Raw genomic sequence first — 17,198 nt, 5'->3', positions numbered from 1 at the left:
AGTGCCCCTACAACCATTTTCCCATATATAAAAGGGATGTACTCCTGGAAATTCTTATGTTAAGTGATTTTGTTTTTAATTGAAATGGATAAGTGCAATACATTTTGAACATGGTAGCAAATTAATAGCCTTGTAAATCATTGACACATAGCTCCAAAGTCATGCAGTTACAGCAAAAATGTGTAAATTAGATGTTTGTAAATCAAGAAATTCCTGTATTGCTTGTGTGGATAAAGTTCTTACTTTGATTGATGTTAAATTTTAATATGCATTTTGAATGTGAATTTCCTCACAGGGACAACAGTTTTCTCCATTTCTGCTGCATTCAATTTGCTTCCCAAAACCTCCCATAAAATTTTCACTCAGCTAGTTTATGCCTATTTCTCAGCAGTTTAAAATCCTATTATCACTGAATTAAGTCTGTGGAGTATTCCCTTTACAGGCAATGAATCATTTCTGAATTTTCATGTTCTGAATGAATGTGATATTTGGGACTGATTTTAAGGTACAAGAGCTTTAAGAGTTGCCTCCTGCATTTGAAGAGTGCTCATTCTCACACATTGATAATAGTTTTGTTATTATTGTAATGAGCCACCAATAGGATCTAATGAACTAGAATGCAGCATGATTCAACACCCATGCCAAGTAACTCATATTAGTAGGAACCCAAGTTGAGGTCAGAATTTGTATTGCAGAATATTTTTTCTAGGATTTTTGTGGCGTTTTTAAAGGCAAGAGTACAGCACAGAAACAGGCTCTTTGGCCCATCGAGTCCGTGCTGAGCTGTTATTCTGCCTACATCCATCCTCTGGAGTTAAAGATATTTTGCACATTCATTGCTACTTTTTATAAATGTTCTCAGTTCCATAAACTACAATGTGTAACATTGACGACATCAAAGATTTGTTTGTTATGTGCCGTGCCGTATGACGTGGGTGATCATGGTCTTTACATAACAGTGAGTATTCTTGACGGATTTTTTACAGAAGTGATTTGCTATTGCCTTCTTCTGGGCAGTAACTTTACAAGATGGGTGACACCAGCCATTATCAATCCTCTTCAGAAATTGTCTGCTTGGCATTAGTTGTTACATAACCAGGACTTGTGAAATGCACCAGCTGCTCATACAACCATCCACCACCTGCTCCCATGGCTTCACGTGTCCCTGATCGGGGGGTTGGGGAGGGGGTTTAAACAGGTGCGACACCTTGCCCAAGGATGACCTTCAGAGTAGCAGAGGGAAGAAGTGGCTTATACCTCCTTTGGCAGAGGCATATCCCCACCCCACCACTCAGGGCATCAAAGAAATTTTTATATTTAACAACACACACAAAATTCTGGAGGACTCAGCAAGTCAGGCAGCATCTATGGAGAGGAATGAACAGTCGGTGTTTCAGGCCAGGACCCTTCATCACATCTTATGTTTATATTTAATGTTTTTTGGACTGTAGGTTTTGGTATTAAAACCAACATGTTAAAGTCATATCCCACTGGTATATTGCTCTTGTTTAAAAAAAAACTAAGAATCAATTGCTGTTCCAAGCAATATAAACTTCCTTCAGATAGTTGGGAATGATTTCATTGGGTCAGTTGGCTTAAGTTATGAACCACAGTATCTTACAGACTTGCAAACTCCCATCATTGCCTCTTGGATATCAAAATTGGAACTGGTAGTGACCACTTTGGTCAGAAGCTACAGTAACCCTCTGTGCCTTGACTAGGATGAGAAAAATAGTCTGGAGTTCTACCAGGGACTGTTGTTGAAGCTGTTTATTGTCGAATGTCAGAAAGGGGCAGAATTGAATTCATCACTTCTGTTAAATAACTGACGCAAACTTGAGGTTCAGATCACACCAGTGAAATCGCAAAGGACAATTGTTGTATCTGATGTTTTCCTCTTAGAAGTCAGTACCTTTCATCATCATCATCAGATGCCACGCCCAGATTGAGCTTTGACTGCCATGGCCCACACACTCCTGTTTCGGGTCAAGTGGATCAATTCGTTGGTATTCAATATCTTTAGGAGAAGTTAAGAGACAATTGCCAAACTTTTAAAAGAAACAATGTTTTTACTTATACAAGTACTGACTTCTAAAATACTCAATATGTCAGATTAGTGGACAAGTACTGAAGACCTGGGCCGACCAACTAGCTGATGTCTTCACAGTTGTCTTCAACCTCTCACTCCGGCAGTGTGTGGTACCCACCTGCTTCAAGCAGGCCTAATCCTGCATTGTTGAGGCTGTACCCTCTACTTACAGATTCTCCCACTTTTGGAAACATCTTCAGCATGTGCAGTCTATCTAGGACATTCAATATACAGTAGATATCAATGAGATCCCTCCTCATTCTTCTAAACTCCAGCAAGTACAGACCTAGAGCAGTCAAACTCTCTGATACATTAACATTTTCATTCCTAAAATCATTCTCACAAACCTCCTCTCAACCCTCTGCAATGTTAGCACATCCTTTCTTAGATATTGGGCCAAAAACAGGTATACACTTTGATATTTGAAGATGCATCAGAACCTCATTTTCTTTGTGTTTGCCCTTCCAGCATACTCCATTCAGGGTCAAAGTGTACAGATGATTAGCCCATCTAGTGAATCACACCAGCAAGTGGTGGCAGTGGGTCAGCCACTTACTTCTCAGCCCCAAGGAACAGTCATGGTGAGGTTCCCTTTTCTCCACTGGAATATTTAGTTATTTTGACTTGGTGTATTTTAGTCATTCTGAAGTTAAATCTTTAATTTCTTTTCCTTCCCAAGTTGACTGCAAAGAATATTCAGTGCATGCGAACTTTGCTGAATTTAGCTCATTGTCACGGATCGGTACTTGGGACGTCATGGCAGCTCGTTCTGGCTACCCTACAGGTGTAGTAAACATCATCTGCATTTTATTTTGTTCAGTTATAATTCGGGTGGTATTCCAATATACATTGGGATTATTCCACTTCAGTTTTTCTTCCATATTACCGTAATATTTTGTGTGTAGTTCACAAGACTAAATGTGGTCAGGAAACTTGTAAATGGTTGTGTGTATCTGGCATACCTCCCAGTGGGGGGAAGAAGAACCCTGATATCTGAAGGAGTGACTGCCCTTGCTCCATCCTGCCAACGTGAGTTGCATGAACTGGTGATTACTGCTTGTGGAATTGTGCTATACCAGGTTGACTGCTGTTTGCCTACATAACCATAATTGCTGTGCTTCAAAGTAACAATTCACAGAGTAAATTCAGTAAATAAATGGCTAAGTTGTCTCTTCCATACAAGAGCAGCAAAGTCATATTGGACAAAATAATTTGCTGTTATTAAGTAAGCATTTAACAACTTATCTCTAAGAAGATTTGCTTTATTTGTCACATGTACATCAAAAATACAGTGAAATGAAAAAGGATCTAATGCTTTTCTGGTATATATGATTTATCTCCTCTCAGGCTTCCAGCCAGGTACAGGTATCAATTTTAACCAACATTTCGATGACATACTTTGCCATCTTCATCAGGGATGATTAACAGAAGATGTTTCCACTGGACAAGATGTGCGCAGGTATTATCCCTGATGAAGATGGCAGAGTTTGTCATCAAAACATTGGTTAAAATCGATATCTGTACTTGGCTGGAAGCCCAGGAAGAGTTTATTCGTCATACAGTGAAATGCCACATTTGCATCAAATCAGGAAGAATTGTGCTGGGTAACCTGCAAGTGTCACCATGCTTCCAGCCCCCATTTAGCATAGCCACAACTCACTAACTATAACCATACATCTGTGGACCATGAGAGGAAACCAGAGCACCCAGAGGAAATCCATGCAGTTATGGGGAGAATGTACCTAGTTCATAACCAATAAGCAACTAATCTTCAACAGGGTGAGTTTCACTGCTCATATTACAGTAAAAAGAAAATGTGCAACTTTAGGTTGAGTTATTTTTGTGCAGTTAAACCATTTCCATATGTGTCACAGATGCCATGTAAAAGGTCTGGAAGGTCAGGGCAATTATGTTCCTCACTGATATGGTTGAATAGGTGTGAGGAGATTAATTTTAGATTAAAGATTAGTTTTATTTGTCACACCATATATCAAAATAGAATGAAATGCAACAGTCTGAGGATGTGCTTATGACAGACTACAAATGTCGCCATACTTCTGGCGCCAACATAGCATGCCCACAATTTAGTAACCCTAACTCAGAATCTTTGGAACGTGTGTGGAATCCGGAGCACCCGGAGGGAGCTCGTGACCGTGGGGAGAATGTACAAATGTTCATTCAAGAAATGTAAATTCTTGAATTTAAAGCTAAAAAGGGAAGATTGAAGCATTTGAAAGGTAAAGTGAGATACAATGTCGCGCAGCAAAGGGTTGTTAGTTTAAGAGGAAGTGGAGTTGTAAGATCCATCAATTATTTGCTCCTACTACCTCTTCCCAAATTCAGTTGTGTAGCAGCATCTAGTGCAGATTATGGGGAAAAAAATGAACTGAACATTTTCAGCTATATTACCTACATTTCAAACTACTGATTAATTTGAATTTCACCTTAACCAAATAATTCAATAAAACTTGTGGTGTGTATAAAATATTGCTTTGTTTATAATTTTCTGAGCGACCACATCCACTAACAAAGGTGTGAGTTGATAGTTTTTGAACACACTTTTGTCGTTGCACTTAGTGTTAAGTAATTTTCATTTTATGTAATGTCAAACTAAATTTAGTTTTATTTTTGCCAGCATCTGGTATGGATTCTGGGCTTGAAGCCTGCAAGTGGGGGTGCTCTGAAACCCGGAAGAGCAGTTGAAGGACCCAGTACTGTAAGTAAAAATGTGTTCCATTTGTTTTAAAAGTCATGGTCACCTCATCTTCTCTCTTAGAAAGAACTTGTCGTGGCGGTAGAGATTTGGTATAGGTTTCAGCTATTTTTCAATTACTTTGTTAAAAAACATAAATTTAGAATTTGTTAATTTTTAAATGAAATCTTATCACTTGTAATATATTGTATTCCAAAGATGTCTTGAAAATATTGATCTTCAGAGCCACAATCTGCTGCAAGGCTTTCATACTACTTTATAAAACTGTTCCCCTGTCATGTTGTCCATACTGCGTATTGTTGTTCAGCTAATTAATTTATGGTTGTAACACTTAGGTTTTGACTACTGCTGTCATGACTGACCTGCCCGTGATTTCGAATGTACTTTCAAGACTTTTCGAGAGCTCTCAGTGAGAAATCTTGTAAAGTATTTAAAATTATTTGATTATTTAGTTACAGAGCACTCAAGGCAGTTGAATAACTTGTTCTAATTATTTTGTAGATATCTTGACGACGTGTCACTCCATCACTTGATAAATGCTTTGTGCTCTTTATCAACTGAAGCAATGGACATGGCATTTTGGAACAACAAGGTAGATGTTTAAAAATACTAAGTGTTGTGTATAGACACAATGATAGCTGCTGTAAAAACAATTGAATGATTCCATTGTTAAGTTTTCATATCACATTTTTTACAGAGTGTGTTTATATTTACAAAAAGTTAGGAACTTCAACTACAAAAGTAATCATACTTAATAACAGCATGCTTCCCGGTTTTATTTTTTTTCTTTCTGGCTTGTGAATCAATTTTGAATTTGCTCTGAAACACTGTTGTATAAATTATTTTTATACATTGCTAAGTTTCACTGATTGTGTTAGTACCTTGATTTGCTTTCCCATCCCTGCGTACATTACCAACAGTTACATGAATCTGAAAGAGAAGGCCCTACGCCTTTCAGTAGTGTAATAACTGTATGCTATCTGGCTTAAATGATGCAAGAAATTTTGAAGAAGTCTGAATAATTATACTTCAGTGTTATGCAGTTTTATATTTAACAGTCTAGAATATTTTATCTATCAAAAATATTCCACTTTTTTACTTATTTCAGTCAAATTTAGAATGGTAAAGATTCATGAGAGTGGAGCAAGCCCAGCTCAGCATGGCCTTACTAACCCATCTGTACATTTTGTCTGCATTCTTCAAACAGGCATGTTAATTAATTCAATTTTTCACCAGCTTACACCAGCGGAGATGAACTGACAGCAGGAAGCTGGCTGCAGAAGGGTCTCAGGTTCCAGGTCATAAGACATCGAAGCAGAATTATAGACCATTTGGCCCACAAGTCTGCTCTGCCATTCCATCATGGCTGATTTATTGCTCCTTTCAACCCTATTCTCCTGCCTTCTCCTTGTAAGCTTCAATGCCCTGACTAACCAAGAACCTGTCAACTTCAGCTTTAAATATCCTCAAAAACTTGGCCTCCACAGCTGGCTGTCGCAATGAATTACACAAGTTCCTCCGCATCTGTGTTCTAAGGGGGCATCCTTCTATTCTGAGGCTGTGCCCTCTGATCTTAGATTATATGAAGCATCCTCTCCATGTCTACTCTATCTAGATCTAGTATTCAATAGGTTTCAATGAAATCCCCTTTCATTTTCCCAAACTCCAGCAAGTACAGGCCTAGAGTAAACCTTCTCAGGACGCTCTCCAATGTCAGCATATCCTTTCTTGGATATGGGCCCCAAAATTGCCCAAAATACTCTGAATGTGGTCTGACCACTGCCTTATAAAGTCTCAGCATTACATTGCAAAACCCTGCATTGAGATGAATTGTGCTGGAGGCTTTCATCCATGTAGTGGCAGTGACCGCTGGGCCTCCAGTAATGGAACCTGAGACCCTTCTGCAGCCAGCTTCCTGCTGTCAGTTCATCTCCGCTGGTGTAAGTTCAGAGACATTTTAAGATAATTGCAAAGGATTCAAATTATTGAAAACAGACCTATTTACAATACCGAGATCTTTTAGTGGCATAAAGACAAATATCGTGGGCGCCATGGTAGTGTAGCGCTGTTCCAGCTCTGGGCGTTGGAGTTCGGAGTTCAATCCCGTTGTCCTCTAAGGAGTCTGCACGTCCTCCCTGTGGAATGCGTGGGTTTTCCCCAGGCACTCTGGCTTCCTCCCACCGTCTGGAGATGTACTGGTGAGGTCAATTGGTCATTATAAATTGTTCTGTGGTTGGGTCAGGGTAAAATTGGGTGGTTGAGTGTTGCTGGGTGGCACGGCTCAAAAGATCAGAAAGTCCTATTTCCATGCTATATCCCTATTATCGGAAATTTTATGGTGGTGGGGAAGAAGCTGTTCCTAAAATGTTGGGTGTGTGCCTTCAGACTCATGTACATTCTCCCTGATAGTAGTAACTAAGAGGGCATGTTAATGATGGATACTGCCTTTTGAGGCATCGCTTTTTGAAGATGTCCTCGATGGTGGGAAGGTTAATGCCCGTGATGGAGCTGGCTGAGTTTACAACCCTCTGCAGCCTTTTGCATCCATACCAGGTGATGATGCAACCAGTTAGAATGCTTACCAAGGTACATCTGAAGAAATTTGCTAGACTGTTTGGTGATCAAGCCTCCTCAAACTCCTAATGAAATATATAGCTGCTGTCATGCCCCCTTCGTAACTGCTTCAATATTTGAGGGCCAGGATCAATCAACAAAGATGTTAACTCCCAGGAACTGGAGCTTTTTCATTATTCTGCCTCATAAGCTTCTACATTCATGTGATAGAAAAAGGACTTGTTTTGTCCTTTAGCTCATGTCGTTCTTTCCAGTCCTGAGGAAGGATCTCACAAATCTCGACTGTTTATTCATTTCCATAGATGCTCCCTAACCTGCTGAGTTCTTCTAGCATTTTGTGTTTGTTGTCTTGTATAATTCTGGTGAGTTGCTTTTCTTGTGAAGCTGATTTCTGTTCTGTTCGTGAATTAGGAGCCTTCCCTATTTGCGGTGGCAAAGTTACTAGAAACAGGACTGGTGAACATGCGTCGAATTGAGATTCTGTGGAGACCATTAACGGGGCATCTTCTGGAGGTAAATCTTATCTTCCAGCTCTTTGTGCAGTGATTCCTGAATCTTGAGTGCGTGTGCGTGTATACGCACATGCAACAATTTCTCTTTTGGGTATACAGTATTTTGTTTTTAGTATTAGTGATTCAGGGCAGTGAGTTTGTAGAGTATTTGTTTGAGTTTATTTCAAGTGTTCGGGAGAAACACATGTTTGAGCTACATTGTATGTAACCTACTGAAAACTTACCAAAAGTAATCAATTTTGTTTATGATAAAATTAACCTATTTTCAGATTTTTACCTATGTCAGTTGTATAGTGGACTGAATTTAGACAGTATTATTTCTAATGGAGTAATAAAACAAAGATTCTGCCGACTAAAAAGATTTTTAAATCTTGTATTTCTAATCTTAAAGATGTAGTTCTCTGGCTGATTATCTGCAGCTCAATCTTAACTGGTGAAGAAGGGAGCAAGGGAGAGGCGGAAGTATATTCAGTTCCATCCAATACTTTAATGTGATCCAAGGCACCATTTGAGATTTATCTTTTGAATTATTGAGAGGGAGTATGATGTGTAAACAGCTGCTGGAATTTCTGTTATTCTCATTAGTAAAGGAAAATATTACTGAATCCATTTTGAGCGTGAAATTTTATTTTGATAAGCATGAATCTGACACTGTAGTTTCTATTAAAGAGCAAAATATGATGTAGATTTTATTGAATGTGTCCAGTACCCTGAACTAACCAATTCCTGATCTCTGGCCAATCATGAGGCCCTGTGTGGTCTGTGGGTCACAAGAACACCAAAATAGGAGCAGGAGTCGGCTCACTAAGCCTGCTCTACCATTCAAAGAGATAATGGCTGATCGGGCCATAGACTCAGCTCCACTTACCTGCCTTTTTCTCATAATCCTTAATTTCCCTGCTATACAAAATTCTATCCAACTGTGTCTTAAATATGTTTGATGAGATAGCCCCTACTGCTTCCCTGGGCATAGAGAATTCCACGGATTCACTACTCTCTGGGCAAGGCTGTTTCTCCTCATCTGTGCTAAATCTATTCCCCTGAATCTTGAGGCTACGTCCTCTAGTCACTGATTACATGGACAGATGGCATACCCCAACTATATGACTTGCTAATTCTGAATGACCTTGACATTCAAAAATTTTGAAGAACTATTAAAGTGATATTTTTTCATTTTTAAACTTATTCATGAGAATAAAATAATTGAAAATGCATCAAAATAATGAAAGGTATTAAAACAGTTTTCAAAGAAGAGACTAACTATGGCTATAACTTTTTGTGACTGTATAAATTACTTAGAGATAAATGTGCTTGTGTAACCTATGTTGGGTCCAACGTGGCTCAAAATTTGTGTGTATATTACCCCAGCAAACTCCCACTCCTCCTTTGTACTCTAAGCAGAGATGGAAATCTCAGGTAGAACTTGTTTAGTCATACCAGGGCGTAAACATCACACAGTTGCTGGCGCCCACGTGGGTAAATGCTAACAGTTTTGCATAATATACTTAGATAAAAATAAAATCTGAGTCATAAATATTAATAACAGATCTAGTGTGGAAAGACTTGGTTATTGAAAGGATTTTTTTTCCATCCATGTTCTGAAATGGTGAAAGTTTTACTATTCAGGGGTTTAGAGAAAATGATAACGTTTGTTTAAGAAGGGGTTCAGGTAAGGTATAAATTATATCCACATAATAGTTTCCTTTGCATCATTACCCAGGTGAAATACTTTGATTTGTTGCTTTTGAATTGTTGATTTTGCTGTGTTCTTTGTAACCTGCGTCAACTTCATACTGTCCCTTTCTGTTTTCCTTCCTATTGCTTCCTCTTGTTGTTTTTTACAGAAGGTAAGTTCTTCCCTATTATTCACATGCCCTTCAGACACTTAACTTGTTGTCACCTACATTTGTTCCTGTTTGGTCAACTAACAAATATCTCCAATTCAGTCTTTTATATGTCCCCTGTGTTCTAATGGTACAAATTTGTCCTGATGGGCAATTTACTCTGTGCTGAATTCTGATGTTAAATTTGTGAGAGCCCTCCAGAGTACGGAAATATAATTGTAGTGAAGATTGAATTGTACATTTGGTTGAGTTTGAATCTTTCTCTGATACAGTGAAATGTGACTGCAATGAAAGTGAGCATCCAGAGTCATGCCAGCTTCCAGACTGACAAAATATGTAGTAAACCTCCTTTAATATTTTTGTTAAAACCAATGAGAAACTAGCGTTTAAACAACTACTTTTCCTTTGATAAGCCATCAAAACTTTATAATTGTACAATATTTTTGAGGTGCGTTTGATTTGAATGTCTTAAGGAAATTGCCGCTATCAGTGGCTGCACATCAAATTTGATAAACTGTATGTATGCATATTACCTGGTAATTTCTTTTAAGTGGTCATAGTTGAGTATTAAATGTTGGTCAACACATCAAGAGAAATAGCATCTTGTAATCTTTCATGTCCGGAAAGAAAGTTGTGTTCACTTTCTGTTCACCATGAACCCTCTTAACAATGCTGAGCAGTTTTCACTTGTGCCTTCCTATTCCAGTGAGATGGCAGCTCATTCGATCGCTTCAATGGGGTCGAACAGAGGTGTTAATGTCTTTTATAAAAGTAGTTTTTATGACTGCAAGATCCTGCTGTACATTAAGAATTTAAAATACTGGGGGTCTGCCCTTGTGGCATAGAAACTGAAGCAGCTGGACTTGGTGCAGATTGTGCTGCTGCCTGCATCAGAGGAGTTGGTGCGCGAAGGTGGTGTGCAGTCTTAACAGCAAGAGATTGGTCTTAGTCACTTGTCTTGTGATCAGAAGACCCAGTAATACTGCAAGACCACTTCACTGATTTATTGGCTGACGGCAGGGGAGCGGTGAGGCCTCTGGTCGTAGTGAGGACTGGACCTCAAGCCGCAGTGTCGCCTGTTTACAGCCGGCCAGGAGAGGAGTGTCGGATTCAGTGTGGCGTGGCGCCCAAGCTGGAGAGTCAGCGCTGCTCCTCGGTGTTCACTCAGCTGAAGACAAGCTGTGTTGTGCTCAACTGCAGACTGCTGCAACCTTCATCACTCAGGGTCTTGGACTATATTTTTTTTGTAACTGTATTTTACTGATATCTATATGTACTTGCTATCTTACATGTGCCTTGTGCTGTGTGTGACTGTTGGTGCGGTGTTTTGTACCTTGGCCCCAGTTTTGTTTGGCTGTATTCATGGGTATTCATGTATGGCTAAATGACAGTTAAACCTGAATTTGAACTACTGTATATTCTGGATTGGAGTACACACCTGCATTCTTGTGATCTCAGGACTGATGGGGCTACCACTGAACCAAGTGGTTCTAAATCGGATAGAAATAAATTTCCATCAAGTTGTTTTAATAAGATGATGTGATAAAATAATAAGAATCCTGCTGATCTATGAAAATTTCTGGTTGAGTACAGATGTTGCAAAATTTGAACCACAGCGCAACCAAGGTGTGCTGTTTGCAAGATTCCTGGGTTTTCTCTTTAAGATAATTCTCCTGGTCTCTGCCAGATTTCATCAGTCTTTCCTGTTCTCCTGAACTGATCTCCACAGCTTGGCGTATCTTTGAAGCTTCACTTAGCAGTTTTTCTTGGGACAGGGATTGGCTGCAATTTTACTTCACCTATCCTAACGTTTGAGAATTCATGTATTTGCTGCCATACCACTCAGCTACATGTATATACAGTGTAGCTGAGCTGTGGAGAATCACATTGAACATACTGGGTAAACGTGGTCCAAAGGGCCCAACTACTCCGCAACAGTGATGGTTCCCTTGCCTAACTCATCAAATTGACTCAAGCTGGAATAAAGCATCAAGTGTTATTATTATGGTGAAAAACTACAAAATTAATAAACCTAGTAAATAAATTATGATTGTGAATTCTTTAATTTAAATAATTTTATGGTTCAAAATATTTAATGCAATAAATTTCTTTTCTTTTAGTATCTTGACATTTGTTATGAGAAAGACTAAATGTTATATCATATCTGACTGCTGATGCTAAAACAAGTCTTAATTGGAAGCATTTCTTTCGGCTTGACATTTTATTTATTAAGCATTATAGACTTTTGTCAGAATGTCATTCAACAGATCACATGGATAATCTTATTTTAAGGAACAAAAGCGAGGTCCTCCTGAAGTGCTCCTAAAAATCTAATGCATTTAAACACCTTAGTGTTCAAATGCATCATATTAATCTTGCATCAGTTCCATATGAGTCAATGTATTTCTGTTTGTGCTTTTGCTTGATCTAGTTGGGTGACAGAGTGGAGATACCCCTGTAGCAGAGGAGGTGTAAGGTGCTCCTTCCCTCTGCTAGCCTGCAAGTCACCCTTGGGCAAGGTGTTGCACCTGCTTCGCCCTCCTTCCCCCCCACGCCCCCTCCCCAAATTAGGGTCACGTGAAGCCATGGGAGCACGAGGTGGATGGTTGTATGAGCAGCTGGTGCAGATCACAAGTGCTGATTATGTGACCACTGACACCAGGCAGACAATCTCTGAAGAGTATTGATATTGGCTGGGATCACCCATCTTCTAACAGCACTGCCCAGGAGAAGACAATGGCAAACCACTTATTTGCCAGGAATAATCATGCCATGGAAAGAACATGTTCACCCATGTCATACAACACGGCGCATAACAAACGAACGATTGATCTAGTGCTTATTATTAAGCTGTCATCTGGGATAAGTACTATTTTAAATGTCGAAACTATGTGGGTGCATTATTTAAATTAGTATAAGAGAATCCTTATGCCACATGGAGGTACTGAAGATAACTCTTGTTCTCTTTTTTTTGGTTTTTGATGTTCACTGGTGACTAACATTTTAAATTGTGCTGAAAGAGTTCTGTTAGCAATGGTTTGCTTGAGATTAAGGATAATACTGTGTTATACAAAGAAAAAATTGATAATCTAATATTAATACATTTGCAATGGTGAAGGAATTAAGAGATACGGAGTTAATGCAAGGAAGTATTGCTGAGGTAAAAGATAAGTTAGGCTCTTACTGTTTGGCAGTCTTTATGTGTAGTTTTCCATTGATTCTATTGTATTTCTTTGTTCTACCATGAATGCCTGCAAGAAAATGAATCCCAGGTAGCATATGGTGACGTATATGTACTTTGATAATAAGTCTACTTTGAACTTTATTGAATGGCACAGTAGCACGAGGGGCTGAATGGCACACTCCTGCTTCTACTGGTGGTGGGTACACAGAAGATGATCTGTTGAAATGTTCCTTTGAAAAATTTGTACCAACATAAGCTTGTTTAAGCTTCTACACAGTTTTCTAAAATATTTCTTGTCACTCTATATTTGAAATTTGTTTGATATTTTGGATTGCAGGTCTGCCAGCACCCAAATGCCAGGATGCGGGAGTGGGGAGCAGAAGCAGTCACCGCTCTAATCAAAGCTGGACTGTCATTTAAACATGACCCTCCACTATCAGAGAACCAGGTTGGTTCAGTGTGCGAAAGACAGGAAATTTTTTAACTGAACCACTCAGGCATGCATCACACCTTTAGCTTAAAGGGATCTTGTATGTGCTCATGATATGTTTCTGTTCCCGGAGGGAAGCATACCAATCAGATCTTTAAATGAACTTGCAGGAAATCCATTCTCATTACTGACATATCATTTCCTGCACTAGGAAAACTGCAAGTCCTGATGAAGGGTCTCATCCCGATACACCAGTTGTTTATTCATTTCAATAAATGCTGCCTGACCTGCTGAGTTACTCCAGCATTTGTGTGTGTTACCCTGGATTTCCAGCATCTGCAGAATCTCTTGTACTTAGGAAAGCTAAGAAGTTTAGGGACCCTTGGTGGATTGCAGATGATGAATTCTGTGTTCAGCTCTAATAGCTGCATTGTTTCATTGGCTACAAAACTGCAACTTTTGTGGTCTTGTTAAGTTTGACCATTCATTGCCTCAGCAGGTCAGGAAGCCTCTATGGAATGAGAAACGGTTGCTATTTCAGGTCAAAGGCCCATCATCAGAGCTTTAACTTCCTGAGTGTTTCCTGCATTTTCTTCTTTTATTTGATGCTCGCTGATCAGGTTGCCAAAAGTTTGGACTAAAAATTAAGTGGTTTGAATCACACCAGAGCAGTTCATAAATTTAAATTTAAGTAAATAAATCAGTTAGAAAAATATAATGGTGCCTAATAAATTGCTTTCAAAAATTCCTTGTGGTTTACTAATGTCCTCAAAGAAGGCAAAACACTGCCACAGCTTTATCTAATCTGGACTGTGTGACTGTAGAGCTGTAGATGTGATTAGCTCTTAATTGTGTTCTGAAATGTCATAGCAAATGATGCAGTTGGGGACAACAAAAGGCAGACAAACTCTCCATTGGCAAAGAGGTAAGTATGAAGCCAGAGGATATTAGCAAAAGAATGGAGTTAAAACAGTTTCATATATAGACCACGTGCAGACAAATGGGATTAGTTTAGATTGGTCAGTACAGACAGTGTGGATTGAAGGAACTGTTCCTGTGCTGTCCTCTATGTCAGGTAAACTACAGGCATCCATTAGTCTCGTGACACCATGGATTTGCGCCTTGGACGGTTTCCAGGGCGCAGGCTTGGGCAAGGTTGTATGGAAGACCGGCAATTGCCCATGCTGCAAGTCTCCCCTCTCCACGCCACCGATGTTGTCCAACGGCCGATACAGCTTGGTACCAGTGTCGTCACAAAGCAGTGTGTGGTTAAGTGCCTTGCTCAAGGACACAACACGCTGCCTCAGCTGAGGCTCGAACTAGCGACCTTCAGATCACTAGACCGACAACTTAACCACTTGGCCACGTGCCATAGGATCTAGAACCAAAGCCAGAGGGTGCTGGAGATACTCAAACAGGCCAGGCTGCATCTGTGGGAAGAGATGCAGAGTTAACATTTCAGGTTGGAGACTCTTCGTCAGAACTGAAGAGGAGAAAATGAGAGCTCGTTAAGCTACAGAGAGCGGAGGCAAGGCAGATGTTTGTGATTGGGTAGAACTGGGGCAACCAGGGGAAGAAGCTGTAAACCAATTTATCTAGTCGTTGTGTGACTGGGAGCAGTAAGAATGAATATCAGGTTTATAATCACTCACAAGTCATGAAATTTATTTTGCAGCTGCAGTATAGTGTAACACAAAAAAAGTTACTGTTAATTACATTAAGAAAGATTTTTTAAAAAGTAGTGAAAAAGAAAAAAATGACAAAGAAAGTGGGAGTTATGAAATGAAGATCGCTCAAGCGTCACAGCGAAGTACAGCACAGAAACAGGCCCTTCGGCCCATCTAGTCCATGCCGAAAACCATTTAAACTGCCTACTTCCAATGACCTGCACTTGGACCATACCCCTACTATTCATGTACCTATCCAAATTTCTTTTAAACATTGAAATTGAGCTCATGTGGACCACTTGTGTGGCAGCTCATTCCACACTCTCGCAACCCTCTGAGTGAAGAAGTTTCCCCTTGTGTTCCCCTTAAACTTTTCGTCTTTCACCCTTAAGCCCTGGCATCTAGTTGTAGCCCCACCCAACCTCAGTGGAAAAAGCCTGCTTGCATTTACCCTATCTATACCCCTCATAATTTTGTATATCTCTATCAAATCCCTCATTCTTCTACGTTCTAAAGAATACAGTCCTAACCTATTCAATCTTTTTTTCAGACCTGACAACATCCTTGTAAATTTTCTCTGTACTCTTTCAATCTTGTTTACATCTTTCCTTTAAATAGGTGACCAAAACTGCACACAGTACTCCAAATTAGGCCTTACCAACAACTTCAACATAGTATCCCATCTTCTATACTCAATACATTGCCACATTGACCTTCATAAATCAAAAGCTTTCTTTATGACCCTACCTACCTGTAATGCCACTTTCAATGAATTATGTACCAGTATTCCCAGATCCCTTTGTTCTATCACACTCTTTAGTGTCTTATTATTCTCTGTGTAAGACCTTCCCAGGCTGGTCCTATCAAAGTGGAAAACCTTGCACTTGTCTGCATTAAATTCCATCTGCCATTTTTCAGCCCATTTTTCCAGCTGATGCAGATCTCTGCAAGCCATGATAGTCTTCCTCACTGCCCACTACAACCCCAATCTTGGTGTCATCCGCAATCTTGGTGTCAACCCCAATCTTGGTGTCATTCCTGATCCATTTAACTATAATATCATTCAGATTGTTGATATAGATGACAAACAACGAAGAACCCAGCACTGATACCTGTGGCATACCACTAGTCACAGGCCTTCAGTCAGAGAGGCAACCCTCTACAACCACTCTATGTGACTTCTCCCACAAAGCCAATATCTAATCCAATTTACTACCTCATCCTGAATGCCAAGTATCTGAACCTTTTTGACCAGCCTCCCATGCAGGACCTTTTCAAATGCCTTATTGAAGTGCATGGTTTATGTTTAGAGCCCTTTTGAAACAGCAGAACAACATTGGCTATCCTCCAATCCTGTCTCTAAGGATGTTTTATGTATCTGTGCTAGCACCCCGGCAATATCTGCACTTGCCTCCTGTAGGGTCCGAGGGAACACCTTGTCAGGCTCTGGGAATTTATCCACTCTGATTTGCCTCAGGGCAGCAAACACCTCCTGCTCTGTAATCTGTACAGGGTCCATTAATTTGCTACCACTTTGTCTCACTTCTATAGACTCCGTATCTGTCTCCCAAGTAAATAAGGGTGCAGGGAATGCGCATGTTTTGGCTCCACACATGGATTGCCATTCAGAGGACAAATTTTGTCCTTAGCAATCCTTTTACTCTTAACATTCCTGTAGAATCCCTTGACTGCTCGAGCAACTTCATGTCTTCTCTTAGCCTTCCTGATACTTCCTTAAGTATTCTCTTGCAACTCTTGTACTCATAAGCACCTCATTTGTTCCTGCTTGCCTGTACCTGCTATGCACCTCCTGGCATCTCCTTTTTTTCTTTTAATCAGGTTCTCAATATCTCTTCAAAACTAAAGTTCCTTACACTTGTTATCTTTACCTTTTATTCCGACAGGCACATACAAGCTTTGTACTCAAAATTTCATTTTTGAAGGCCTTCCACTTTCTAAGTACATCTTTGCCAGGAAACAGCCTGTCACAATCCACACTAACCAGATCATTCCTGATACCATTAAAATTGGTGTTTCTCCAATTTAGAATCTCAACTCGCAGACCAAACATATATTTTTGCATATTTACTTTAAAACTCATGGCATTGTGGTCACTAGATGCAAAGTGTTCCCCTGTACAAACTTATTTCACCTGCCCTGTCTCATTCCCTAAAATCAGGTAACA

General features: G+C 39.7%; 1 protein-coding gene across 7 annotated transcripts in view; it reads left to right on the top strand.

Annotated features, from left to right (window-relative positions):
* Positions 1-17,198, top strand: part of mon2 (MON2 homolog, regulator of endosome-to-Golgi trafficking) — a 165,089-nt gene that overhangs the window by 107,939 nt on the left and 39,952 nt on the right. For all 7 annotated transcript variants that reach the window (XM_072268246.1, XM_072268241.1, XM_072268242.1 and 4 more), the window contains 7 exons: positions 2,558-2,670; positions 2,769-2,873; positions 4,725-4,805; positions 5,138-5,211; positions 5,304-5,394; positions 7,788-7,889; positions 13,254-13,364. In XM_072268246.1, the coding sequence (XP_072124347.1) occupies positions 2,558-2,670; positions 2,769-2,873; positions 4,725-4,805; positions 5,138-5,211; positions 5,304-5,394; positions 7,788-7,889; positions 13,254-13,364 (677 nt within the window). The remainder of the gene's footprint in view (positions 1-2,557; positions 2,671-2,768; positions 2,874-4,724; positions 4,806-5,137; positions 5,212-5,303; positions 5,395-7,787; positions 7,890-13,253; positions 13,365-17,198) is intronic.

Source organism: Mobula birostris, chromosome 9 (assembly GCF_030028105.1).
Source record: "Mobula birostris isolate sMobBir1 chromosome 9, sMobBir1.hap1, whole genome shotgun sequence".
Classification (NCBI taxonomy): Eukaryota; Metazoa; Chordata; class Chondrichthyes; order Myliobatiformes; family Myliobatidae; genus Mobula; species Mobula birostris.
Note: the sequence above shows the minus strand (reverse complement) of the source record. Positions and strands in the feature narration are given on the sequence as shown.